The sequence below is a fragment of the Engraulis encrasicolus genome, chromosome 11 (genome assembly GCF_034702125.1).
Source record: "Engraulis encrasicolus isolate BLACKSEA-1 chromosome 11, IST_EnEncr_1.0, whole genome shotgun sequence".
Classification (NCBI taxonomy): domain Eukaryota; kingdom Metazoa; phylum Chordata; class Actinopteri; order Clupeiformes; family Engraulidae; genus Engraulis; species Engraulis encrasicolus.
The window spans coordinates 38,009,491-38,037,442 of NC_085867.1; the positions used below are offsets into that span (position 1 = coordinate 38,009,491).

Below are 27,952 nucleotides of genomic sequence, written 5' to 3' on the forward strand. Positions count from 1 at the left end.
AAAATGGCGTCCGGGCAACAGTGGGTACTAGTGGAGATGGTACAAGCTTTCTACGAGGTAAGTAGACCTGCAGACTCCGAAATGTTCCATGAATCAATTACCTCAGTCTAACGTAACACTATTTTGAAGTCACCGATTCCTCCGATGGCAATGGTAAACCATGAATAGAAGGGAATCCAAGAAAATCCCTGTTGGGAAGTCCAGCTACACTCCAGGAAGTAAAGTCAGCTAGCCTCAGCTAGGTGTAATTATTGACTGGGCTGGGCTGAAGGGGTGGCTAACTGGAATGTAATTTTAGCTAAATCGAAGGGGTAGTTCATTTATTTAGATAAACATGTTTAACAGTCATTTAGGACATTGTTGACATTTGGTGGAATGACCTCTAGTGTGTGTCAAATCCAGCAACTGATGTGTAGCACAGTAGAGTAGACTAGCATACATCTGTGAAATGAGTTGAAACAAAACTGCTACACCACTCAGGTAGATACGTGTTCAGGACAGGAAATGTTGGCAGGTTAGCACATCACGGTTCGAAAATGATACCAAATGTGTTTAACTACAATAAGTAAAACAGCTAAAAGAAGAGCAGTGTTAAGCTTAAACAGTTTATCAAGAAGTATACCCACCCACGACTAACCACTTTACTTGTTCTCAAGAGGCTTGGCCTACAGGTCTGTTGGTGTGGCAGGGGATGTTGTGCAACCACATTTATGTCCAGGCTACAGGTGTGTTACCTCCACACGATTACTCAAGCATTGGCCTGTGATATAAAGTGATGCTAGCATCAAATCTCTCCTGAGATGTTTGTAACCTTTTATGTGCATAGCACCATAGATGATCAGGTTGACAGTTGACAGTTTAGTTGACAGGCTATCTCACAGACAACGTAGTGTGCTGTGTAGCAGTCATGAGGAAACTTAAACCATAGGGGGTGGAGGGTCTTATTTACCTCACACTTCTGACAAGGTCAGGGTTTGCAGTGGGCAATGTAGACTACGGTTCCAATTGTAGGCAACATATAGTTTGAACTATCCCTTTAAAGTATGTAGAATCGCAATATAATATAAATGCACTCTGTCTGTCTGTCTCTCTCTCTCTGTCTCTCTGTCTCTCTCTCTCTCTCTCTCTCTCTCTCTCTCTCTCTCTCTCGCTCTCTCTCTCTCTCTCTCTCTCTCTCTCTCTCTCTCTCTCTCTCGCTCTCGCTCTCGCTCTCTCTCTCTCTCTCTCTCTCTCTCTCTCTCTACTGTGCTCTTCCATTCAGGCGCCTGCATATCACCTGATTCTGGAGGGGATCCTCATATTGTGGATTATCAGACTGCTGTTCTCTAAAACATACAAACTACAGGAGCGCTCTGACCTTACAGACAAGGTGAGGCACTTTTCTAATCACTTCAAATACCAGTACGTCGCAGTACATAATGTACTTCATAAGTTAGATGGTATTGCACTTATGAGACGTAACAGTACCCTTTGTATAGACCAGGTGGTTGTCAAACGAGTACTCCCGAGAGTTACTTGGATCAATTCAAGTTCAAAATGAATCTGTGGTGGGTGGATCTTACCATTCACAAATTGAGATTATCATTCAGGTATCTATGAAAGACCATACATGTAAGCTTTCCAAAATTCTAACATACTCTAGAAGGAGCACCACTTGTGTTCACACAGTTTATTTGATTTTCTGCAAGCAGCAATAATTGCACAAACATATTTGGCCCTAGTTGTTAAGGCAAACGTCCCATGGTGTAGGGCAGTGATTCTTAACCTTTTTTTCTTAACGCACCCCCTTTCCCTGTGCCCAAGACAAGCCGTGCACCCCCAATCCAAACTTCTACACATGTATACGCACTAAATAGTGATTTTAGTGTTTAATGACAATGATTCTTGCTTGAGAAATTAATCAATCCCTTAATTTATTTAAATCGGGACCAAAATGTGTTTCAATTTGGTTTTGATTTGGCCTAATTATAATGTTCCCAAGCAAAATGTTGGTCGCAACCTCAACACAAACAAAATTCTGTGCACCCCCTGAAATCTCTGGCGCACCCCCAGGGGGTGCCCGCACCCCAGGTTAAGAACCACTGGTGTAGGGAAATCATTGACAGAAGGACCTTGGTAGACCATTTGCTGTCTCAGGGGGCACACAGAAGCACTGGTCTAGAATGTCTAGAAGATAATGAAAGGGTTGTACGATCAAAGTTGAAGCAGAAGGTCACCTGAGGTCAGGACAGAGGCGAGACACATTAGTTTGAGGGATGATTGAAGGGTGAAGAGAGTTTAAGTTGGGGCTGGTGCCCCCTAGAGCTCATCTGAACTCACTCAGCTGCTGCTGCCACAGTAGTTATAATAGTAAGTGGTGACGTGACTTATTATACTGAACTAGAATTGAATGACTCGGTCTGTGAATGATTAAATGATATTTTTTTGTCTGGTGTGTGCTTGTCTTGTCTGCGGGGGGTGCCAGACACACACTGAGTCATACACTTTGGCAAGCACACGCATCACATGCATCTAGCATTAGCCAGGGGGGCAGGTTCCCGTCTCGGATTGCTCTTATTATTATAGTAATATATTATACTGTGCTAGAATGTATTTTGTTGGTGAAATGCACTCATGTTGGCTACACAATCTCAGGCTCCGGTGGATGTTCTCTCTGCGTCCCCCGTATTATAAACATATAATATGCAGTACCGGTATATAATATGCAACGACATTACGGACCAGCCTGGAGTAAACAAGAGCTCCACCTCCCTACAAAAGCCAGTGTAAAATGCAGCGCTGATAGCTGTGTTGTTTCCACCAGATATTACAGTGTAGAATAGTGTAGATATTGCCCACAACTACTTTTCTCTATCAAAGCCACTTGAATACCTGGTGGTGAATGTGAAAAAGCCCACCTGGTAACTCCCAACTCCCATTGTCATTGTGACACGCAATCCACAGCACACAGTGCTCACTGCGCACAACAAATAACATCTATGCCTCACCCATGCCAGGGGACAGCCCCCAATGGCACCCCAAGGAAGCAGCGCGGCGGGACGGTGCCATGCTCAGTGTACCTCAGTCATGGAGGAGGATGGGGGAGAGCACTGGTTAATTACTGCCCCCACCAACCTGGTGGGTCGGGAGTCGAACCGGAAACCTTTGGGATACAAGTCTGACACCCTAACCGCTTACCCATGACCGAATGTTTGATGGTTTTACAGGAGAAGGAGGAACTGATAGAGGAATGGCAGCCAGAGCCTCTTGTTCCGCCCGTCCCAAAGGACCATCCATCACTCAACTATGACATTGTTACTGGGTAAGCAAACATAGAAGGTCATTTTTATTTATTTGATCTTTTTTTAACCATTGATGCATAAAAATGTCTTCTATCAGGGAGTCCTGATTAACGTCGATTTCAGATGGAAACATTAGTTGTTTAATTATCAGACGTTATTTCCAAGTAATCAGTATCAAGCTATTAAAATATCATTAGTAGGTAAAAACAAATCAATTGAAAATCAAGCCCTCTTGATATGGATTGATAAAGTTTATCCACATTATATTTTTTGTTAATTCATCAAGTGGGTTTGCAATGTTGTGTATTATAACACACTTGGTATAGCAATATCATTATTTTATTTAGACTGTGTGCAATCCACATGTGTTAATCAAGCCTACATAAAGCCCTGCACGCATGTGTTGTTGTGTATGAAGTCAGTAGAACAAATCAACATCTCTTGGGATTGTTGCTTTACAGCGCTACTGCTAAGTGCTAAGATTTCCCAACGCAAGGTCATGGAACAAAAAATTGAGAGTACTTTCTGTGTTTTTTTCTTTTTTTGCTTGTTCGCTAATGGCAGTGTTTCACTTTTACAGGCCTCCAAGCCACAAAATCATCGTAAATGGGAAGGAGTGCATTAACTTTGCCTCATTTAACTTCTTGGGCCTGCTCGACAATGAGCGAGTTAAGGTTGGTGCTATTTCCAGATATGGATGGCGGGTTCTGAGATGAGTGCATGGTGCTGGTGCTGTTTTTCCCTTTTGCTGTTTCTTTTTCCACTCTTCTCCAGAGTGCGTAGAGCCCAACTACCACCACCTCCACCGCTACCCCTCTTCCTACCACATCTCCCAACCCTACGACAACCCCTTTCTCTGATTGCACTTTGGAAGCCATGCCTGGTTTCTCAGCACAGCACAACAGCACTGTCAGTGTCTGTCTCTGTTTTATCTGCAGGACCAACCCGGTTGCCTGAGATGTTTTATGTTGGCCAGATAGTTTGGAAAAGCCTAGACAGGGGGTGCATTTCAATATGCAACCGTGCGTCCTCCACTTGTGCTTGTGGCCTCGCCCCGCCTCCTGGCCCCTCCTCCATGGAGAAAACAATTAAGTTTCCCCGCTGTCAGCCTATAGCCAAAACAATTTTTGGGGAACTAGTCTACATTCACCATCCAGTTTACAAATGAGAAAATTACTTTACAATTGAGCTCTTGCAAGATATTGAAATATAATGCTGTTGTCAGTGATGTCATCATGACATATTACTTCCTGGTACGAGGCCACAAGCACAAGTGGGGGACGCAAGGTCGCATATTGGAACGCACCAAGGATGGATAGCTTAGCTTAGCAGCACTGAGTGTTAGACAGATGGCGTCACCACCAGCAGGGAGGCTGACGGGGTAGACAAAATGGTAAGTTGTCCCAGGTCGGGGGAGGGAGGGGTGGGAGCAGAATTGGGTCTCCATTATATTAACATGCAAGGAGTGATGGGGCCTTTCCAATGACTTTGTCCCGAGCCCGGGACAAAGTAAAGTTGTCAGTGGCCCTAATCGCCAGTCATGTTTGTCCTCTAGTGCACTGCAGGCTACAAAGGGAACCCTTTTAGCTGTGGGTTTGGATGCGTTCCCACTGTAGGTCAGCGCTGAACGTGAGGTCACAGCCCACACTGGAAGAACACCATATCACTTACGTGTACTGTATATGCTGCTGTCTTTTATCTGCGCACGTTTAGAGGATCTTGGCTCAGCTAGTGGATGTGGTGAGTGCTGCAATGATGAATGTAGTGCAAAAATTTGAGGGAGAAAGACATTTTCCCACCAGAAAGGATAGGCTATGCAGCCTCCTACTGTAGATGGGGTCGCCGGCAGCCCTGTTCACTACATAACAACATTGCTCTGACATTAAAGAGAGCCTTAAGTAACATATTAAGACATAACCATTACAATTTTGATGACAGTAGTTGTTATAACATTGGCTCTGCGCTAAGGGGTTAAGGTGGTTCTTAGTCTTGTGTCTACTCCTAACATTTGCAAAATGATGGATGGATAGTAAATGGATCGATAGACAAACACAGAGAAATAGACCGATGGACAGATGGTGCTTTATTGCCACACCACAGGAATTGATAACAACTCCATGGCAGATTGTTTATTTAAAACATTTCCTTCCAGAAGTCTCTCCTGAATGCTCCTGTTGTGTTAGGTAGGCTAAATTATGCACTTGCGGAAACGGGAAGATTGCAGATGTGTGCCGTGTATCTGCGTGTGCATTTTCCACAGATCATATGTTTTCCTGAACAAATAAAAAGCCCAGCAGGTCACCCGAAGCAAAGACAGGCAGGGGCAGCAGGTATCCTTGGGCACACGTCTCCTTTTTTCAGCCTTGAAGTGTCTACTTTGGATTTACAACTTCCCCGACCTTCTTTTCTGAGTGCTTTGGCGTATGCTAATACGTTTATGAAAAACTTTCACAAGGGTATTGGGATGTGGCCGTGCATTAAGTACCGACTCACTCTGAACTCATATTGTCTGTGCATCCTGTCATGTTTATATTTATTTTATTTTTTATTTATTATATATTTTTTGCAGCACAAGGCTCTGTCTTCGTTGAAGAAGTATGGAGTTGGAACGTGTGGCCCAAGAGGATTTTATGGAACTTTCGGTAAATCTCTCTTTAAGCCTTTAAGTGAAGACATCGAATGTCTGGCGTGGAGTGACGTGATGAGATGCGTCACTGTGGGACGCTGTCCACGCTTGTCTCCTCATCACTTAGAAATTCAAGTGTGTGTTGAAGTTGTGTTTGTTTGTGTGTACCTAAGTGTGTGTGCGTGTGTACGCATGGGTGCGGGTGCGTATGTGTGCACTGTTGTGTGTAGCAGATGCTTTGGTCTTATGTGTATGCATGCGCACATGTTGAAGGGAGTGAGTGTAGACAGATGTCCACCTTGCAGATGTCCAGTTCAACCTGTTGTGATCATCATGTTGTTAATGCTATATTTCACTGTGTGTGTGCGTGCGCTTGTGTGTGTGCGTGCATGTGCGTCTGATCATGTTATTAATCCTGTGTGTGTGCTATGTTCTCAATGCCGTGTGTGTGTGTGCGTGCAGATGTGCACCTGGAGCTTGAGGAGCGCTTGGCCAAGTTCATGCGCACGGAGGAGGCCATTATCTATTCCTATGGCTTTGCCACCATCGCCAGCGCCATCCCCGCCTACTCCAAACGCGGCGACATCGTCTTTGTGTAAGCCACGCCATCACCGTCCTACACACACACACACACACACACACACACACACACACACACACACACACACACACACACACACACTCTCAGTTGCAGGTTTTCATTGGACATCTCGTGAGACAAAACCCTAAGTCATTATCATGATCATCTAACACGTCTGTTTGAGGGTGTCGCTAGAACTGAACATTGTCTCTGTCTGTACACATGTACATGTACACACACACCCAACAATGCCACTTTATAACGTGCACGCACTGCGCACGCACGCACACACACATACACCAACATTGCATGCATATGCATATGCAATACATGCATATGAAGAGTTTTGCTGCAAAACGGTGTATATCCATTTTGTAGAATGTTGGGAAATTAACATTTTTGTATTTGACGTTCCATTGTATTGCATTGCATTGCAAACTATATATAATATAATATAATATAATATAATATAATATAATTATATATGTTTAAATATTATGTTCCCCAAAATATTTGAATGGCAAGAATTCACACATAGGTGATGGGACCTCTGAAGCTCTGATTTCCAATTAAAAAAAAAACCTAAAAGTCGAAAATGGCATTTGTCCAATCAGGGATGAGGCGGCGTGCTTCTCCATCCAGAAGGGTCTGCAGGCCTCCCGCAGCTTCATCAAATACTTCAAACACAACGACATGGACGACCTGGAGCGCCTGCTCAAGGAACAGGAGATGGAGGACCAGAAGGTGAATAAGGGGAGGGCGAATAAAGAAGAAGTGAATAAGAGTGAGAGAGAGAGAGGGAGGGAGGGAGGGAGGGAGTGAATTTCGCAGAGCGAGTGAGCGAGCGAGCGAGTGAACGAGGGAGAGAGGGAGTGAATTTCACAGTGAGACCAGTGTTTCCCACAGAAATTTTGGAAACTATGGGGCAGCCGGGATTTTTTTTTTCCGGGGGGGTGGGGGTTGGGGGGGGCGGGCGTCTTTTCAAGCGGGCTTTTGGGGGGGGGGGGGGGGGGGGTTGTATTCATGCAGTGTAAATGAGTACAGTATGACATTGGCGCATGGAGAAACTATAGGCCTAGGCCTATAGCTTCTCCATGCGCCAATGTCATACTGCATTTACACTGCATGAATACAACCCCCGAACCCCCCCCCCCCCCCCCCAAAAGCCCGCTAAGTAGGCCTAGGCCTACATTTCAGCCATTTATATTTTGAGAAATAAGGCTACATAATACACATGCAGGGGTCTACGTAATGAAAAAAATAATAAAACAAAATAGGAGCAGAGATAAGAATTTAAGACTACTGTGAAATTGTTAACGCATAAACAAAAAGGGTCTAAGAGGGTAGGCTATGCCTTTTTCCCCACACACATAGGCGTACACATTCTACATGAGGGGTGCTGGTCACAGGGCCAGTTTTTCAAAATTCCTCCCAAAATTCCTCCAACTGTAAAACAAAGCCTGGGGAGTGTTAGTAAACTCATCCCAACTGTCCCTTCTCTGAAGGTTTTTTTTTATTGCTCCCAAATCCAAGTTAACTACAACTTGACTAGGCTTTTGATCCGTCTTTCAAGCACTTGTGGTCTATAGGATGTATTTACTCCAGGAGGAAAATGCGAAGGAAATCGTAATTCAAATCGTTTTTAACAAAAACGGAAATCGTAAAAAAAAAAAAAATATATATATATATATTTTTTTAAATTTTCGGAAACTATGGCGGCCATATTTAAACCATGGCGGGCCGCCATAGTTTCCTCAATGTATGGGAAACACTGGAGACTGAGAGAGTCAGAGTCAGACAGATTGAGAGAGTGAGTGAGCAAATGTAACAGCGAGGGCCCCAGTGCTAGTTGTGTTGTGTGGGCATGATAGCGTGCAGAGCGGGGATTCAGGGGGCCATGTCTGAGCTTGATCCCTCTAAGCTCGCTGCTGACCCTGCGATTATTTGGCTTCAGCAGTGCGTTAGCCAGGCAGAGCAGAGACAAAAGGAAGAAGGGCCTACTCTGAACATGCCTGTTATGTTGCGCTGATCTGTGCTTGCATGCATGTGGATGTGTACGTGTACGTGTGCTGCGTGAGTGTTATTGTGTGTGTACGTGCGTGCACGCATGTGTTTGTGTGAATGTGCAGAAAAGGAGTGCTCTTCACTTGCTCAGGCTTATGTGGAAGATTGTGTGATAGTGTGTGGGTGACCCTGTTCTGCTCAGGATTACGTGAAATATCTTGTGTCTTTCTGCATGTGTGTGCACGGTTTTGTGTTTGGGAAGGGAGTGCTCCTGCTCTGTTCTGGCTGATAGGAAAGACTTCGCGTGTGCACGTGCGCGTGCATGGACAGTACAGTCAAAGAAGCTGGAGTAATAAAGAGGCTTCGAAACCCGCCCACCCAATGCAAAAGTGTGTGCTCAAGTTGGGTCTCTTAAGGGGGCGTTGTCCCCTCCTTCTTCTTCTATTTTTGAGGTGTTTGCACGAGAAGTGTGCTACTGCCATCTACACTGCTAAGGGTACTCAATTTATTCTCAACCTCAGGACTCCGAAGGTTTCCTAACCGAAGGTCTCCTAAAGGGGCGTTCAGCCGACAGAAAGTGGATACCAGAAATGAACTGAAATGGCTTATCTCTGTCTATAAGATCTCTGGTACAGTGCTCCTGCTACTGCTCAGGCTGACGTGAAAGACCTGCTGTGTGTTTGTGAATTGCAGAACCCCCGGAAGGCGCGAGTAACCAGGAGGTTTATCGTGGTGGAGGGCCTGTACGTAAACACAGCCGACGTCTGCCCCCTGCCAGAACTGGTAAGAGAGCGCACACTATCCAGCTTCACTCTCCTCTCTCCACCCTCTCGTTTTTCTCATCTTGTCTCCTCTCTCTTCTCCTTTCAGCTCCTCTCCTCTCCTCCACACGTTCATTTTGCCTCTCCTCTCCTCTCCTCTCCTCTCCTCTCCTCTCCTCTCCTCTCCTCTCCTCTCCTCTCCTCTCCTCTCCTCTCCTCTCCTCTCCTCTCGTTCCTCTTGCCCCCCTTCCTCTTCTCTCTTCTCATATCCTCTCCTGTCTCCTCCCTACACTCTCTCCTCTCTTCCACTCCACTCTGTTTGAAGATGAAGAAGGGGATGAGATAAACAGGGGGAAATACTGTATATGCACTCTATAGATGCTGGCGGAGATTTTCTTTATTTTATAAAAGCGTTATACATCCAGCGGCGACTTGAAAGAGATTGTAATATGTTTATGCAGCCCCGTTTATTTCGGAGTCTATAAACCTGAATATCTAAATAATCATTGGAGGTCACTCACTGCCTTCCTGTGCACTTGGGTGACTCTGTACAAAATCACCTTTTGATGAAAGCAATGCTTATTAACGCATGTTACAATGGCCAACTCTGGACATCCTCTGTCCTGTGCTTATGTTATTGCTTTTGTTTGAAAACCAGTAGCTAGCTTTATTGTGTCCCATATATCATAAATAAAAAAAACTGAAAAATACATAGTAAAAAGTAATAATAATATGTTTTCATGTGTTACCTTTTGGCAACTTATTGGCCCTTTGTTTTGCACTAACATCTTTTGGGGTGGCTGTCCAAGGGAAAAGAATGGGCGACCTTTTCCAAAAATGTCCCCAAGCCTTTCATCACGTTTCAAACATTTGGAAAACATTTCTGGACTGTGTGAGCCCCATCGGCAAATGGAATGCACTGTTTATGCTTGGCAGAGTAGCGCCCACTGACCCCCTGTAGTGCAGTCACCATTACTCAAGTAGCGACCGAATGCTGACAGCTGGATTTAGTCTATCTCATATACTTGTGTCACTGTGTGTTGTATATGTGCCGAGAGCATAGACTGTATACAGTATATGGTCGAGAGCAGTTTAGGTCTTCAGTACTCAAAACATTATCATAAAGTGAATTATGGTGCCATCTCTGCTGATGAAGAAATGGAATGCAAAGTGTGGTCACTGACTGACAGTCAACGGTATTTTTCTATGTTGGTGAATAAAGACAAAATAGTCATTTTCAAAACATCCAATCCATACAAAAGATAATGAATTGTGCAAAGGCACCATATCAGATGTTGAAGTCAAGCACAGCTATTGTTTTGAGGGAAATGTGTGCTCATTTAAAGTCTGTGATGTGTGTCCCTTCAGGTGAAGCTGAAGTACAAGTACAAGGTGCGCATCTTCCTGGAGGAGAGCATGTCCTTTGGAGTCCTGGGGGAGCACGGCCGAGGGGTCACAGAACACTTTGGGGTCAACGTAAGACACACACAGACGCACACGCACACACACACACTCTCTCTCTCTTTGGGGTGCTGGGGGAGCATTGGCCAAGGGGTTAAGGAACCCTTTGGGGTCACCGTAGACACACACACACTCACTTCTCAGACAAACACTCACACACACACAAATACACATACGTGCACAGAAGTAAACGCACTCCTTTGGGGTGCTGGAGGATGGACGAGGAGTTTCCGAACACTTCAGTGTCAACGTAAGATGCACACGCAATCATGCACATGCAGAATATGCATGCCACACGCAATTGCTGAGAAGTGGAAATAAATGACGCCTCAAAGGGAGCTTTGGTGCATGGCATCCACTGCCCAAATCGTATTACCGCATGAAATGTTGCCCTCAAGGATAGCTTCATGACTTCTCTCCAGTTTTGAAGTAAGCATCTACAAGTAGCTTATAGCTCTACCAAACTATTGTATATAGCAAAGATCTTTCTGTGTTACTATGCGAAATAAAGCTTTGAATGGGCTGCTCAGTGCATGTTGTAAAGCAGTATCTTAAATTCCTGGTTCAGGCTTAGGCAGCCACTGTCAGAAGGGGCAACAAGGGAAAAACGAAAGCAGAGTTTCCATAGATTGCACAATTCTGTATAAGTAGACCGTAAGTATAATTTACCAAAGAATGGGTACCATCACTAAAACCACATGTAGATCTACGGGTACAGATGGTTTGAGTATCCCCCGTCAGATTGATGCATTGGATTATGTGACGCATGGTAATGTGGTTTTAAACTGAAGAAACACTGTAAAAAATGCCTCAAAAGGATTTTTGTGTATGAAAATAAACACATCTGGGGGGTTGTTGTTATTGCTGTTTCAGATTGACGACATTGACCTCATCAGTGCAAACATGGAGAATGCGGTGGCCTCCATTGGGGGCTTCTGTTGTGGGAGATCTTTCGTCATTGACCATCAGGTGCGGACTGGGTTTTATTATGCTCTTTGTTTCCCCACAATCCCCAGCAATCTCTTTTTTGTAATAACTAGCACATTACATGACACTTAGCTTACGCTTTTATCCAAAGAGACAACATTATTTGACAGGGTATTTGTTACAGTCCCTGAAGCAATGTGCAGTGAGGTGCCTTGCTCAAGGGCACCTCAGCCATGGATGGCGATGTAGGGGGAGGTAAGGACGGGGATTTAAACCTGTAACCCTCTGTTCTAGGCCGCCGCATATTAGCCTGTTCCCTCCTCCTTGGTCAAAGTGCTACTCAAAAAGATATTGACTTAAACCCTACGTTGCTCAGAACACTCCATATTGTATTCTGTTCTTATGACCACCAGGAAGGAACCGGATGAATGAGAATCTGCATTAAAAAATATGAATTGCTCCTAGTGTACAGGGTAACGCCTTGTGTCCTAGCTTTCCACCGTCCTTACTGTTGTACATGCATAGCGGTTTGTGAATGGGGGAATAAGTGAATTGGAAGCATGATGACGACTGCAAATAGCTTTGGGAGCTCTACTGGAGGGAAAAACACTAATTTAAAGCAGTTCATTTACCAGATGCATCCTGATTCAAATCGGCTATGTAATTAAATGAAAAGTGCCACTCGCATGACATCAGTGACATTTCCAAATCTGATCCACATCCAGGCCCATTCTGGATCCATCTGTGTCAGATGTGGACTCGCCACTTTGCTTTGCATCTGCACATGTAGTGTTGTGTTAGCATTGATGTACAGCTGCAGGTCATTTAGCGTAGCTGGGCTGGGCCGTGCACTTGTGGACAATTATTATAAATGCATTGTTTTTGAAGATTCTCGACATGATGAAATGATAATAACTGGGATAATGTCAGACACATGGGCCTTTTGAAAACTGGGCTAAGGCGCTCGATTGGACCCAGAGATGATCAAGGGGATCATAGGAGAGAAAACTTTATACACACACACACGCACACACACACACACACACCAGAGTCCCTCACTGGTCCATACTGACTGGAGAGAGGACGGATAAGAGGGAGCATAACTTTGAAACACGGTGGACACTGTGACGAAATTTAAACCAGACGTCTGTCTTTAGCAGAGGAGTGGTTCTCAAAAGGGGGTGTCTGGGCACCCCTGCGAACCCCTGACGCATTGCTAGGGGGTCAATGGAAGAGCTTTTTTTATGAATACAGTGTAGACGAAAAAAAAGTAAAGCAGAGCGGGCTTAAGATGGTCTCTGACTGTTTTTGGTGTGATTTTCTGGGGCCTTAGAAAAAAGTTGGGTCCATTACTGGTTCCTGGGTGAAAAAACATTGAGAACCCCTTCTCAAGAGCGCCATGAGAAGACCCCGGCGCCCTCCGTGATTGTCTTCCGCACAGCAACATCTTTGTAAACACACTCTTGTAGGTTTGTTTGTGTTTGGCATCTGGCATGGCTCAGTTTCGAGATGTTGTGGACGGGGAAAAATGCATAACCACCTCTGCACTCTCTTGACAACCTCCTCCCTCCTCCACACACACACACACACGCGCACACTCAATGCGCATTAAACCCGATTGAGAACTGCGCTGGTGCCCGTTCTCGCACATAATGTCGAACCGGCCGGCAAGTCTGAGCATTCAAGAACCGGAAAGTTGGTTCAAGATGTGAACTGAAAAGTGGTTGGTTTTTCTTTGCGAACCGTGACGACAACCTGGACGTCAGCTGATTCATCCGGGTGACACACAGTCGCATGCAGAAAAGTTCAGATCCCAGAATGAACTCGAGAGGTTTGGAGTTAAGCACTTTAGTTCCGAATCCGAACTTAACTGGTGCGGGATTAGACATGGCACCATTCTGGTCAGCCTGAAAACAGTCTCTCTCTCTGCCAAATGTTAAGTAGTATAATGTAGTGTGTGTATGTGTGTGTGTGTGTGTGTGTGTTCTGCCTCCACAGAGGCTGTCGGGTCAGGGCTACTGTTTCTCAGCCTCACTTCCCCCCATGTTGGCTGCGGCCGCCATTGAAGCCCTCAACATCATGGAAGAAGATCCAGGTAAGGGACAAACGACACCACATTTACATGAACACATTCTACATCATATGTGTCCACCTTATTATCCACCATTTACATGATTGGCGCGATGCTCTCACTGGATTTCCAGTTGTGCAGTGGAATCCATAGACTAGGGCGATGACCATTAATAACCTGAAATGGCAGACTGGAAATTCTGTGAGTATGAAATTATATGTGTTTATTATTATTATTTTTTATTCCATGTTAGGATAGGATAACGTTTCGAGTGTTATCTTCATGTCATAGTTGCCCCCATACTGTATGAGTGGAAGTGGTGGAACGGGGCGCTAGTTTTAGACCGTGTTATCATCCATCCATTTTCATTCCTCGTTTTTGTTTTTAGTCTCAGGCAGCATGAGGTCATAAAACCCTATCAAAATTGCATAAAAATACTCCCATTCATGCTCCATTTAAAATTAAAATCTATATTTTCAAAGGCAAAACCTTATCTATCAAATGGGTAGCTTTGTTCGTGCTCTACTATAGCATTCATGTACAATTCTGTATATTGGTATATCTGCTTTGCATACATATTAGACATATTGCGATCTAGACAGGCGTCGCTATTGAGTTTGTGTATGTATGAGACAGACATTGAAGTAGATTTTTTTGCCCATTCCTCTCTGTATCCTTAGCTTAGCAACCCTAGAGCAGCAAGGCTTTCTTCTCTTGTGTTCTGCTAATGAAATTGGCCTGACTTGAGTAGGGACAACCGTGTGTGTGTGTTCGTGTGTGTATGCATGTGCGTGTGTGTGTACGTGTGTGTACGTGTGTGTGCATGTGTTCGTCTGTGTGTTCGTGTTCCATGATTTGGACCATATGGTCCGGGCCTGTGTGGAGGGCAGCCAGGGAAAAGAGATGGTGGTTCTCTCTCTCTTGCTCTCAGTCTTTTTCTCCCTTTCTCTTTTTTACTTTCTCTCTCTCGCTCCATCCTTTGCACTCTGTCTCTTCTTCCAGTCTTCAGTCCCTCTCTGTCTTTCTCTGTCGTCCGCCACTCCCTACATCTCTGTCTGTCTGTCTGTCTGTCTCTGTCTCTCTCTCTCTCTCTCTCTCTCTCTCTCTCTCTCTCTCTCTCTCTCTCTCTCTCTCTCTCTCTCTCTCTCTCTCTCTCTCTCTCTCTCTCTCTCTCTCTCTGTTTCTCTCATTCTTCTCTGCTCTTTCCCCTCTCTCCATCTATCTCCGCTGTCTGTCACCCCCCCCCTGCTCTCTCTCTCTTGCTCCTCTCCTGCTCTCTCTCTCTCTCTCTCTCTCTCTCTCTCGCTCTCTCTCTCTCTCTCTCTCTCTCTCTCTCTCTCTCTCTCTCTCTGCTCTCTCCGCTCTCTCTGAGTTTGACCTCATGGTTGTAGGGTCTATTGCTGTAGACAGCAGGGCAGCAGTGCCGTGAGGTGCTGCACAATCACAGGCTTCATGATTCTGGACAAAACTGTGTGAAATATTTCAAAGAACGTCAAAATCTACTAAGTGTAAGGGCTGATTTGAACTCATTTGAGATTTCAACATCTGTGTTGAGTTCATTTTTGTCCGTTGTTGAGGAAAGCGCATTGAAAGGACGGTTTATAGCTAGTACATGTAAAAAGCTTCTGTCTATTTGTTTTCCTTTGCAGAGTGCTAATATAAAGTCAATATTTCTCTAGGATGTCCCAGTTTGTGAGGGAGTTTTTGTTATCTTATCTGTCTGGGTCTTGGCTGTGGAGAAAGTGGAGTAAGAGGGAGGTGGAGGAGGCAAAGGGAGGAGAGAATAGACGAGAAATGAAAATCAGAAGCAGTTCGACGGATTCATAACATGCATCAGCATAAATATAAGCATGCAATTTGTACAATTTAGGATTACAAAACAAAGCACAAGTAAATGTATACTCTGAGATGATTCATTCAAGATGTCACAAACATACTGTACATGCATTTAAAAATTGAGAGAGAGAGGCTCATAATACAAAGGCATATAATTCATACATTTTAGGATTACAAGCAACACACAAGTAAATGTATACTTCGAGATAATTCATTCAAGATGGCGCACATACAGAGAGAGAGAGAGAGAGAGAGAGACACACACAGACACACAGACAGAGACAGACAGACCGTAGTGGCACCCAAAGCACTAGTTTCAGAGCCTCTGAGTGGCTATGCCGTCTCCTCCAAGGTTACTATTACAAGCACAAGAGGTGCAGTGACGCAGAACAGTATGTTGGCCTGACACTTGTTTGTGTTGTGTGGACAATGGGCTCGCTGGCCACACGATATGTACTCAAGATGGGCCATAAGCAGCGGAGATGTTTCACATAACTGTGTGGTGGGAATGGATGGCTGGAAGATGAGTGGATGGTAAGGCAGGGGGCTGGACTGGTCATCTGGCATACAGGGCATTCACCTCAAGGGCAGCCAGTCTCCAGGGGCCAACACTTTTGTTTGTTTTTTTGTTTTGTTTTTTTTTCTTCATATGGCCCACAGTTTAGAGGGGCGGCCCATGTTTCATCTTCAATATGGACAGTTGAACGAGTCAAGCAGGAAATTGTACAGAGATGGGCCACTTTGAGCCTTTAAAAATGCCCAGCTTGTTTTTGGTGTCAGTCCAGCCCTGAAGTTAGGGAGTGTGTCTGGAAGAGCAATGGAGGAAAGGAGTGTCTCCAACAGTAGATAGGAGGAGACAGATTCACTGCAACCCACTAATCTACTCACTGTGCGCAGTGCGCATCTGCAGGAGAGAGATTTAGAGTCCATGGTCTCAAAGTGCAGAAACTAAGAAGGCGAAATATATAAGGATTTAAATTTTGCACTCAATTGAATGTGTTTTCATGGCATTTCAATGCCTCTAGCTTTGAGACTATGATTTTGCATTCATGGTGGTATGACTTTTGCGAAAGCTGGGGTTTTCATGAAACTCACGATAGGGGGCAATAGCGGAACAAACTCCACCAACAACGGAATTCTGCCTGTTTTAGATGGCCTTTTAACCCATGCCCTGCCCATTCACCACAACACCCAACAGTAATTTACGTCAGAGATTCCCATCTTGAAGTCAAATAAAGTGCCTTGTATTATCTTATTAACACATCTACAATTGGTCAGACGGTTCAGAATGGTTGCCAGCATGTAGCCACAAATAGAGCAGCGCCGAGACTGACCCGAAAACGACCTGAATGTGACAACCGTAGGCATTGTTTAAGACCATTGACTGCACTCTGTTGTTGAAGGCGGTCACAAGTTTTACCCGTTTTTGTGTACATGGCTGGTTTCCGCAGGTCTGTTGGTTCTTGAAGGTCATGCTAGGTAGCAGCAGCACCCTTCATACTGAAGCCATACAGGGATAAATATGGTAGCTGTCAATCATGAAATGGGTGGGGACAGCAGAAACTCAGGTGGATGAACTGCAAAATCTACTGCTTATGTCGTTTCCTACTTACACTGTCAAACAAGGAGGGTCTTCTGAGTGGAGAGGTCCCGGGCCCTCTATTGCCTATGCTTACTGTATGTCTTCGCGCAGCAAAAAATACCCTCAGGTATAGGCTTGATAAAAGACAAAGAAGAAAAAAACACGGTGCCTGTGCCTCATCATATGGAAGATGAGAGATGAGTGGGAAATTGGCATGGGAACTTTATGGGTAGTCTCTCGGTAACAGACTGTAGGCTTAAAAACAACAGGTATGGAGCAAATATTATTTTTCCATACATATGTCAAGTTGTACGGCTGTTGTTGCATTGCAGAGGGGAGACGGGATGTGAGGGAAATTGGCATGGATATTTTATGGACAGTCTCATGGTGAGAGATGAGTCACGGTCAAGCGCCCCTCTCCACCTCCCAGCAAGCTAGACTGAGGGGGGTGGGCTCTTGACTTCTGAAGGCCTCAAAAGACAAATCCAGACTGGAGCAACAGGAGTGGAGAGAAGTGGGCTGGAGTTGAGTTGAGTAGAGTGGAGTGGGGAAGATGAGGCTCACCAGTCGTTTGTTGCGTAGGGAGTATTATTCTTCCATACCTGTGTCACGTCACACAGCATGTTTCCTGTCGCATTGCAGAGGAGAGATGGGATGTGAGGGAAATTGGCATGGGAAACTTTATGGACAGTCTCTTGGTAACAAGATGTATTCTATACCCGTGTCGAATCACATGGTTGCTGCCGCATTGTGGAGTGGAGATGAGAGATGAGGTATGAGGGATGGGGAGGGGGAATTGGCATGGAGGCTTTATGAACAGAGTCCTGGTGAGAGATGGGGTCGCGGTCAAGCGGCCTGCTCCACCTCCCTGCAGGCTGAGCTGGGGGTCCAGGCTCCACGCTCCTGGCTCCTGCAGGCCAAGGTAAACTAATAACCAGACGGGACTGTGCTCTCCATGTCCCCCCTACAAAGTGCACAATAGCCTCACCGGTCAAAGATGTGCGTGCGTGCGTGCGCGCGTGTGTGTGTGTGTGTGTGAGTTACAGGGGAGCGGGAGGTTTTGGGACTGAGGGGATTTTCAAGGGAAGAGAAGATTGGGAAGTTGTATGTGTACATATGTTTTATTTCTCTCCTCTGCCTTTTCTCTTTGTGTGTGTGTGTGCGTGCGTGTGCGCGTGTCTCTCTCTTTCTCTCCCTTCTCTGCTGAAGACATTTTCGTCATCCTGGGGGACAAATGCAAGCACGTCCACAAGTCTCTGCAAGGGTGAGTTTGGATGTCTGTCGAGTTGCTTCCCATGAATCGAAGCCAGGAGTCTGGCAGAGCCCGCCAAGCCTCTTGAAGTCGAGTCAAAACATTTCCCGTGAGGTTATTTAATAGAAGGAGGTTTTTGTCTTGCACCACATAATTTAAAAACAACAGAATGTTGCATTCTGGCCATAAAGGGCTGGACTGACTCGAGCTTTGTGAATTTTACGTTGTTGGCAGAAAAAAAAAGATGGAGAAGAAGAGAGAGACAGAAAAAAAACAATATTTTTGGCAGCTTGAAACACACGGATGCTGTGCTCGCAAAAGCAAGCAGGTATTGGATTGCTCAGGTATAGGATCAGCATCAAAAGAACCTCTGCAGTTTCATTCGGTCAGTCAATCAATCAATCAAAATGTATGTGTGTATTTGAAAGCACTTTGAGTCAACTTTCTACAATGTCGTTTATGTAGCACAATGTAACATAAAGTTGATTCAAAGTGCTATAATAACTATAAAGTTGACTCAAAGTGTTTTCAAATACCCATTCCTACACCAATGCTGGAGGCTGCCAAGAAGGCATCAAGTGTCCGGGATTCATGTGAAAAAGTGCTCACACACACACACACACACACACACACACACACACACACACACACACACACACACACACACACACACACACTAGGCAGATCCAAAAGTGCCTGTTGATAGTCCTTCTGAAAATCTACACGGTCATGAAAATGTTTTTGCTCGCTCACCCTTCGAGTTTTTCTCATCTACAGCAGTCCAGCAGTCGATTCAAACGCGCCTATGAGTACTGTGATACAGTGCCCTCCATAATTATTGGCACCCCTGGTTGAGATGTGTTAAAAGCCTTAAAATAAATTCAGTGTTTATTGCAGAAGAATACTGTCACACTGAAAATGTTAGGAAAATGTAGCCTTCAACTCAAATGAATTGTAAGAAAATAAAAAAAATCCCTGACTAAAAAATAATTATTTTTCATTAAATCACCTGTTCCACAATTATTGGCACCCTTAACAATTCACAGGAAATAAATATAATTGAAGCATTTCTGTCATTTCTACAGTAGTTTACAAAGTTTACCAGAGTATGTAGGAACATTTAATTAGTAATTCATCACTTCCTGTTTCCCTGGGGTATAAATATGATATGACACCGAGGCCATTTCTCTTATCCACTTTTAAACATGGGAAAGACAAAGGAACACAGCATACAAGTGAGGCAGATGTGCGTCGACCTTCACAGGTCAGGCAGAGGCTACAAGAAGATTGCCACTCAACTGCAGCTGCCCATATCCACTGTGAGAGGAATAATTAAGAAGTTCAAAACAACTGGAACAGTGGTAAACAAGCCTGGATGAGAACCCAAGTTTATTTTGCCACAACGCACAGTGAGGAGGATGGTAAGAGAAATCAAAAGATCTCCTAAGCTCACTGTTACAGAATTACAACAAATGGTAGCATCCTGGGGTCACAAAGTCTCCAAATCAACCATCAGGCACTGTCTACACGCCAACAAGCTGTTTGGGAGGCATGCACGGAGAAAACCTTTCCTCACCCACAATCATAAACGCAAACGTCTGGAGTTCGCCAAGCGGTATTGGGGCTTCAACTGGGACCGTGTGCTTTGGTCAGATGAGACCAAGATTGAGCTTTTTGGCAACAAACACTCTAAGTGGGTCTGGCGTGCCACGAAAAATGCGCACGCTGAAAAGCACCTCATACCCACTGTGAAGTATGGGGGTGGGTCAGTGATGCTGTGGGGCTGTTTCACTTCCAAAGGCCCTGGGAAGCTTGTTAGGGTGCATGGCATCATGAATGCTTTGAAATACCAGGACATTTTAAATCAAAATCTGTTGCCCTCTGCCCGAAAGCTGAAGATGGGTCGTCACTGGGTCTTTCAGCAAGACAATGACCCTAAACATATGGCCAAATCTACACAGAAATGGTTAACCAGACACAAAATCAAGCTCCTCCCATGGCCATCTCAGTCCCCAGACCTCAACCCCATTAGCCTTGGTCTCATTGCAGGGCCAGCCCCGGGCTGGCCCGGACAAAAGGGGGCTGACGGTGATCTCATCAAAAGGGGGCTAGGTGCTAAAGATGGCCGCCGGGCCAGGTTGTGGGGCTAAGGGCCGATTTCCCTGGCCCGTCGAATTCGATGGGCCAGCAAGCACCGCCGAGGCTCGGAGGCGGGGTCAACCTCTGTGTAAAAATGTGGCTGCATGGGGGACTTATCGCTAAATTCTGGGCAAATTATGGTTAAGCATTAGTTTGGGGTGTTTGGCTTTCTTATGGCATAATTTCATAGGATGCAACCTTGGCACTTCTGTTTGTGTTTTTAAAGTTATTTAGTCAACATAACTTTTTTGTTGTTATCGGATCATGGGCACCACTACACTTAAACTTGGGATGTCATAGCTAAGTCATGTCGGCTTTTTTCTGCTTTTAGCCGCCAACTCTTGTGCCATTATCGTGATTTGGCATGCTTTCCACTGGACACCAATAAAAAGTGTCTCACAAATACTCACACATGACATTTATGTCGGCTTATTTAGCTTTTGCGCTATTATCGCCGAAGGTCTGGTAGGCTAGGCTATATCGCACGTTTCAGACTGTTCGCCAAACACAGTTTGAAATTTACACAAGGGCTTTAATGTCAAATGGATGGAAATAACATGAATGAATAGACAGGTGGCACGCCGCAACGAGGGGGTGTGTCGCTATGTCCGGGGCTATGATATAATTTTCTATAGCAACTGATGAAGGTGCTATGTCTCAGGGATTTGGTCTCCTTTCACATGGTAACTTATTCAATTACCTGCACATTCATGTCTCGCTATGTCCGGGGCTCATGCTTCTGGTGCGCGATTGGGGGGATTAACTGGGCATGTTCGCACGTCTCCTTCTGTTCACTCTCAGTTGTCGAGCTGCTCGTATTTTCATGCGTCTTTGTCTTCTTAACATGCGCTGCGTCCCATACAGCTTCCGAATCGACAACTTTGCCATGTAATAAAACTGTTCTTGAAAGGCAAGCCATTTTCTTTGCAGTTCTTGTCGTCTTTGTCCGTAGGCTACGAGCCAAACGGCGACCTGCTCCAGCAGAGTTTGCTCCATTGTATTCTCCTCCTTTGTCGTTCTGTTGTTGTCCTTCTGTGATTTGGGGCGAAAGTGGGCTGTGCCCGACTGACGTTTCACAAACAAGGCGTGTACCTGAATGTGCCTGGGGTCGGCTATGAGTCCGATCAGGCAAAAAATGGCCCGGGCCGGCAGCTCCGAGCCGGCCACTCTCCTGAGCCCCGGGCGGCCCCGGGCCGCTGAAGCGCGGCTAATGAGACCAAGGCTATTGAGAACCTGTGGGGTGAGCTGAAGAGGAGAGTACAGAGGAGAGGACCCAGGTCTCTGGATGATTTAGAGAGATTCTGCAAAGAGGAATGGCTGAAGATCCCTCTTTCTGTCTTTTCCCATCTTGTGAAACATTATAGGAGAAGATTAGATGCTGTTTTGTTGGCAAAAGGGGGTTGTACAAAATATTAACAACAGGGGCGCTAATAATTGTGACACACATTATTTGATGTCAAATAATTATTTCTTTATGTGGGATTTTTTTCCCCACTGAATAAATGCACTTGTATTGAAGGTTGGATTTTTCTCTTTTTTTCCATTAAGGTCCCATATTATTTAGAGAAAAATAATAATAATTGGAAGCTAAAAAACACATCTCAACCAGGGGTGCCAATAATTATGGAGGGCACTGTATGTCAGATTAGTCAGACTTTCTTGCAGCAAGCTTGTTTTATGATGCCCTGATGCATCCTCACTCGTCAGTCCAGAGACGTTATCAGGCCACAGAGCGTGAAAGCGTCAGGGAGAGTGTTCATTTGCCTACTGAGGACTCCTTTAGCCATCAGCTGACTCGTACAGGTGATTCATTACCTCGGAAACGTTGCCCAGTTTGATTATAATTCTCGACCCCTTTTTTTTCGGCTTGGAGAAGAATTCAACAACTCTCCTCCTCCAGTCCGCTCCCACGCTTGTCAGGATGTGTAGTCTTTACATGAGGCGTTTCCCTCCCTTAGTCTCCCGAACACACTCTTTAACTCTCACACACTGTGTGCGTGCATGTGTGTGCGTGTGCGTGTGTGTGTGCGCGTGCATGCGTGTGTGTGTGTGATATGTGATAGAGCAGATTAACATCTCCCCAAATCAAGCTTCTCCCCCCCCCCCCCACCCCGACCTAATATATTTTCCCCTCATGTTCGCACAGCACGCACTTCTTTTTAAAGCTTGCCTAGTTCGCTCAGCCCAATGTGTATAAGGATAGCTGTGACTAACGTAGCACACAGCTCTTGATTAGCCTCATCAACCAGTGATTCAATGGAAAGAAAAGTTCCTACAAGGCAGATCTGAGGCTTAGCATGGAGCAGCAGTGTGTGTGTGTGGGGTGGGTGGGTGCTCCGACATCATGTCGTAAGCCACAGCCCATAAGTACTCCAGAACCAAGGCCAGGAATCTCAGGAGCCGTGTGTGTGTGTGTGTGTGTGTGTGTGACAATGGTGTGTGTGTGTGACAATGGTGTGTGTGTGTGTGTGTGTGTGTGTGTGTGTGTGTGTGTGTGTGTGTGTGTGTGTGTGTGTGTGTGTGTGTGACAATGTTGTGTGCGCGTGTGTGTGTGTGTGACAATGTTGTGTGCGCGTGTGTGTGACAATGTTGTGTGCGCGTGTGTGTGTGACAATGTTGTGTGCGCGTGTGTGTGTGTGACAATGTTGTGTGTGTGTGTGTGTGTGTGACAATGTTGTGTGTGTGTGTGTGTGTGACAATGTTGTGTGTGTGTGTGTGTGTGTGTGTGTGTGACAATGTTGTGTGTGTGTGTGACAATGTTGTGTGTGTGTGTGTGTGTGTGTGTGTGTGTGTGTGTGTGTGTGTGTGTGTGACAATGTTGTGTGTGTGTGTGTGTGTGTGTGTGTGTGTGTGACAATGTTGTGTGTGTGTGTGTGTGACAATGTTGTGTGTGTGTGTGTGTGTGTGTGACAATGTTGTGTGTGTGTGTGTGTGTGTGTGTGTGTGTGACAATGTTGTGTGTGTGTGTGTGTGTGTGTGTGTGTGTGTGACAATGTTGTGTGTGTGTGTGTGTGTGTGTGTGTGTGTGTGTGTGTGTGTGTGTGTGTGTGTGTGTGTGTGTGTGTGTGTGTGTGTGTGTGTGTGTGTGACAATGTTGTGTGTGTGTGTCTTCCTGTCAGTGGGGGAAGTATTTTTGCACACTAGCTCAGGGTCCGGGAGCTCCTTCGCCACACACAGAGGCTAGTTGGCGTGGGTGCACAACCCTCAGAGTGTGTGTGTGCATGTGTGCATGTGTGCGTGACCCTCACACACACAGCGTGTGTGAGTGACCCACAGACAGTGTGTGTGTGTGGCTGTTTAGCGTGGGTGCACAGCCCTCAGCTCTCTCTGGTACTTTCCCAGAGGGAACAGTCTCATGTACTGTGGTCTGATCCTGGCAGAGAGTGAAAGAGGGGAGCGAAAAAAAGAAGTGTAGAGGCCAGGAAAGAAAAGGAGAGAGAGGGAGGGAAAAAATGCATTTTTTGTGGAAGATTTTAACGCACAAGCCAGTTGGAAATGTCTATGCATCTGAAGTGCCTGCAGAACATTTCCTGTGTCCCACACGCAACGTCTTTGATGGATAGGGCTGCCATCATGTGCGAGGGCCTCAGGAGTGTTATAGTGCAGACGTTTGGGAGGGCTACAAAATGAGTGTGATTTGATGTACTACTACAGCTGCTTCAATTTTTTGACACAAGTCAATATTCACGCTAGGGCTGCTCGATTATGAGAAAAATCAATATCATGATTATTTCAGTCAACATTGATATCACAATATTTTTTAGACGATATTTCTTTTTTAAAGAGAAATTAATTGTGCTGAACAACTTCCCTCCCTTCAGCAGTGTGAGTGGAGGGCCATAGAGAAACACACAGTGGTGTTCTGCATGAGTGCTGGGTAGCAAGTCTGTTTTGTGCTCGCATTGGCTCAAGTGGAGGGGAATGCATTTCATTTACCTTCCTTTTGGCAGTATAGACAAATGACAAAAGTATCGTTTCAAATCGATATTATGAAATTTGATATTGTTTCACTGCAATATTGATATCACGATATGAATACGATAAATTGAACAGCCTTAATTCACGCATATACTGTACAGACCATGTGCGTGTGTGTGTTTGACCTCTATATGAAAAATGTCTTTTCAATCTGCAGACGCATGTAGTACGATGTGTGAGATTATAATTGAATAACTAGCTACTGCATAATTGCTTGCGATTGTGGTAGTGTGAGAAGAATAATACGTATGTGTGTATGTGCAATGTGCCCACTACAGCACTCCTGGGCTTCATATTTTGAATCTGCAGAAGCATTGTGTGTGTGTGTGTGTGTGTGTGTGTGTGTGTGTGTGTGTGTGTGTGTGTGTGTGTGTGTGTGTGTGTGTGTGTGTGTGTGTGTGTGTGTGTGTGTGTGTGTGTGTGTGTGTGTGTGTGTGTGTGTGTGTGTGTGTGTAATTATAATCTGTGTGCTATATGATTGTGTACGATGGTAGTCAATGTAATTCTGTACGTATAATGTGCCTACTATAGCACTCTTGGTTTGAAGTTTGAAGCATTTAAAGCGTAGTATCAGAGATTCTTTAAGTATATAGATATGCCAATGTAATAGGTTGCTATGGGCACCTAACATGACCAGGTTCCGGTCTGCCTAAAGGGGCATGTCATAATACTCCTAGCATTGAATAGAACAGTCCTTAGGTCTGCCTAGGTCTGCCCAAAAGGGGATTCCCCCCCTCCCCCTTGCAATAAGAGAACCCGGAAACAATGGGCCAATGGAATCTCTCTCTCTCCTCTCTCTGGTAGTATGATTGTAATGGGAATTCTGTATAATTGTGTTGGTAGTCAATGTAAGTCTGTGTTTATAATGTGCCGTCTACAGCACTCCTGGGCTGAAGGTAGTTGGGGAGGCGTTTGCCCCAGCCCTGCACCTGCAGCTGGTGAAGACCACGGGCTCCCGGGACAGCGACGTCAAGACGCTCCGCAGCATCGTAGACTACGTATGGACGCAAATTGAACACACACACACACACACACACGCAAATTGAACACACACACACACACGCAAATTGGACACACAGACACACAGACACACAGACACACAGACACACAGACACACAGACACACAGACACACAGACACACAGACACACAGACACACAGACACACAGACACACACACACACAGACACACACACACACAGACACACACACACACAGACACACACACACACACAGACACACACACACACAGACACACACACACACAGACACACACAGACACAGACACACACACACACACACACACACACACACACTTTCCCCATGATGAACGCTAAGAGATGGCCAACGGGATAAGGGAGTTTTGGCAGCTCCTCTAAGGTCAAAGTTGTCCCAAGGTTTTCGAGGGTTCTGGGTGGCTGTGTTGTTACGCGCTAAAGGGGGCGTCATGGCTTGGGATCTGTAAAATTTAGTTTTTAGTTTGGGATAAACTCCCAGTCACCCTAGAGAACACTATCAGTCAATTTTCGCTTTTGTTTCCTACTTGTTGCCTTTTTAGTCTCACCCATGGTGCTGTTGAATCATTTGGCACACTCGCATAAGTGGGAATCCAATAAAAAATAATTTCCCCCATATCATTCTATATTGTTATGTTTCTATCTCCAGCATCATCATTGATTAGGCATGTGTGATGAGGGCCATTTGAAAGTCATTGACTCACAGCCATGCATGAATAGTGCTTTTATATATATATATATTTTTAGGGGCCTTTATTTGACAGGACAGTTGAAGATGGGGACAGGAAGCGAATGGGACAGAGAGACAGGGGAGGATCGGGAAATGACCCCGGCCGGATTCAAACCGGGGTCCCCGTAGGTGGGCATGCAAGCCCAAATATGGGGGGCTTAGCACGCTGCGCCACAGCGCCCCCCCCATGAATAGTACTTTTAATAGTAATGTTTCGAATCAGCTCTTGGTTATTTATGATATTTCTGATCTGATGTATAGCTACCACATGGGAGTCCGAGCAAATTCTAATGAAAAAAGTCTTATATAGCTAGATATAGCAACACCTGGGAGTCCAAGCAAATAATAATGAAACAATTCTTGTTTCCAAAGCATTCTTCAAAAATAGTTAAAATGACTATTGCTAAATCATATATTAATAATTTATGAAGTCAATATGTTTTGGCCATATTATAGTCTTCATCCGGGCAGAATCAATTCTCATCTGAAACAGACAGTGGGCAGGCGGCCTCTTTCAAGTAACCGACTGATTCTTTCCACACTGCCTTTGACCAGTCTCCCACCACTCATCCTCAAGACCTTCAGTGGTGCGGTTGTTGTCTTTTTGTATAACTGCTGTGATCGTTTTCAATTTAAAAGTTACACAATGTTTTCCGTGAAAGAAAAGTACTCTATATAATATTGAAGGCCGCTCTGGGGCACGCATCCAATATGTAGTTATGCTTTCCATAATGTTTGGACAAAGTTGTATGGCATAACATCTGTATTATGTCTTGTGTGTTCGCAGTGTTTGGATAGAGGAATAGCCCTGACACAAGCAAGATATCTGGATAAGGAAGAAAAGTTTCTTCCTCCACCAAGGTAAAAAAAATAAAACAAATTGTTTATTTGATATCCAGCCTCTGTCCGCCAACAGCATAACTTTTGCTGGCCCTGAGAATTGTTTTGAAGCATGCACACAAAGGCAACGAATGTGATCTCATAACTAAACTAAAATAAAACAAACATCTGATTTCCCCCCCCTGATCCTCTCCCAGCATCCGGGTGGTCGTAACCGTGGAGCAGTCCACCGAGGAGATCGAGAGAGCCGCCAGTTGCATACGCGAAGCTGCGGCGGCCATCTTGAAATGAATGACTCCAGGGGAGTATTCCAAGACCCTGGTTCAGTGGTAAACCAGGTTAACTTAACCTTGAGGTAGCGGTAAATCATCTGATAGAAGAGCCTGGAGTCCTCCTTTTCTTAAGTAAATGACACATCTGGACTATCTATTAGCAGGTTTACTGCATCCTGTAGGTTAACTTAGCCAGGTTTTTCACTTATCAGTGTTCTTGGAATACCCCCCAGCAGCGGCAGCCACTGCGGTGATGGTGTGTGTGTGTGTGTGTGTGGCGGCGGCAGCAGCACACTATGGACTTAGAGAACGTGCTTGGCTGGCCAGCCAGTCAACCAGCCAGCAAGTAGGCCAGTCTCCCAGTGCTGCCTGCGGCCCTCACCGGTTCAGGGTTCACCTCCTGGAAAGGAAGGGAGGACGTGTGAGGCCATGGGCCGTCCAGCAGTGAACGCTAGATCAGGGGTGCATTTCTCAAAAGAGAAGTTGTTAGCCTGTTAGCAACTTCGGAAGTTGCCAATGGGAAAATGCTTTGAAAACAACAAAGTAGCTAATGTAGTAAGCAACTTTGATTTCGAGAAATCCACCCCAGAGTTGTATAA

The 27,952-nt window shown here is 45.2% G+C and overlaps 1 protein-coding gene across 1 annotated transcript; it reads left to right on the plus strand.

Moving 5' to 3' along the window:
* Positions 1 to 27,944, plus strand: sptlc1 (serine palmitoyltransferase, long chain base subunit 1). Its single transcript, XM_063210549.1, has 15 exons — positions 1 to 57; positions 1,262 to 1,369; positions 3,207 to 3,301; positions 3,862 to 3,955; positions 5,851 to 5,923; positions 6,370 to 6,502; positions 7,102 to 7,231; positions 9,185 to 9,274; positions 10,621 to 10,728; positions 11,587 to 11,682; positions 13,639 to 13,735; positions 18,339 to 18,393; positions 25,379 to 25,496; positions 27,029 to 27,102; positions 27,279 to 27,944. Exons 1-15 carry the CDS (start codon positions 4 to 6, stop codon positions 27,370 to 27,372), a joined length of 1,419 nt encoding a protein of 472 aa, XP_063066619.1. The 5' UTR covers positions 1 to 3; the 3' UTR covers positions 27,373 to 27,944.
* Positions 27,945 to 27,952: the final 8 nt, after the last annotated feature.

Bases quoted from the DNA above. Each gene is read 5' to 3' on its own strand.
- sptlc1 (XM_063210549.1), top strand. From the start codon at position 4: ATGGCGTCCGGGCAACAGTGGGTACTAGTGGAGATGGTACAAGCTTTC. The intron at 7,232-9,184 runs GTGAATAAGGGG...TGTGAATTGCAG, and splicing joins AGGAGATGGAGGACCAGAAG to AACCCCCGGAAGGCGCGAGT. The intron at 10,729-11,586 runs GTAAGACACACA...TTGCTGTTTCAG, and splicing joins CAGAACACTTTGGGGTCAAC to ATTGACGACATTGACCTCAT.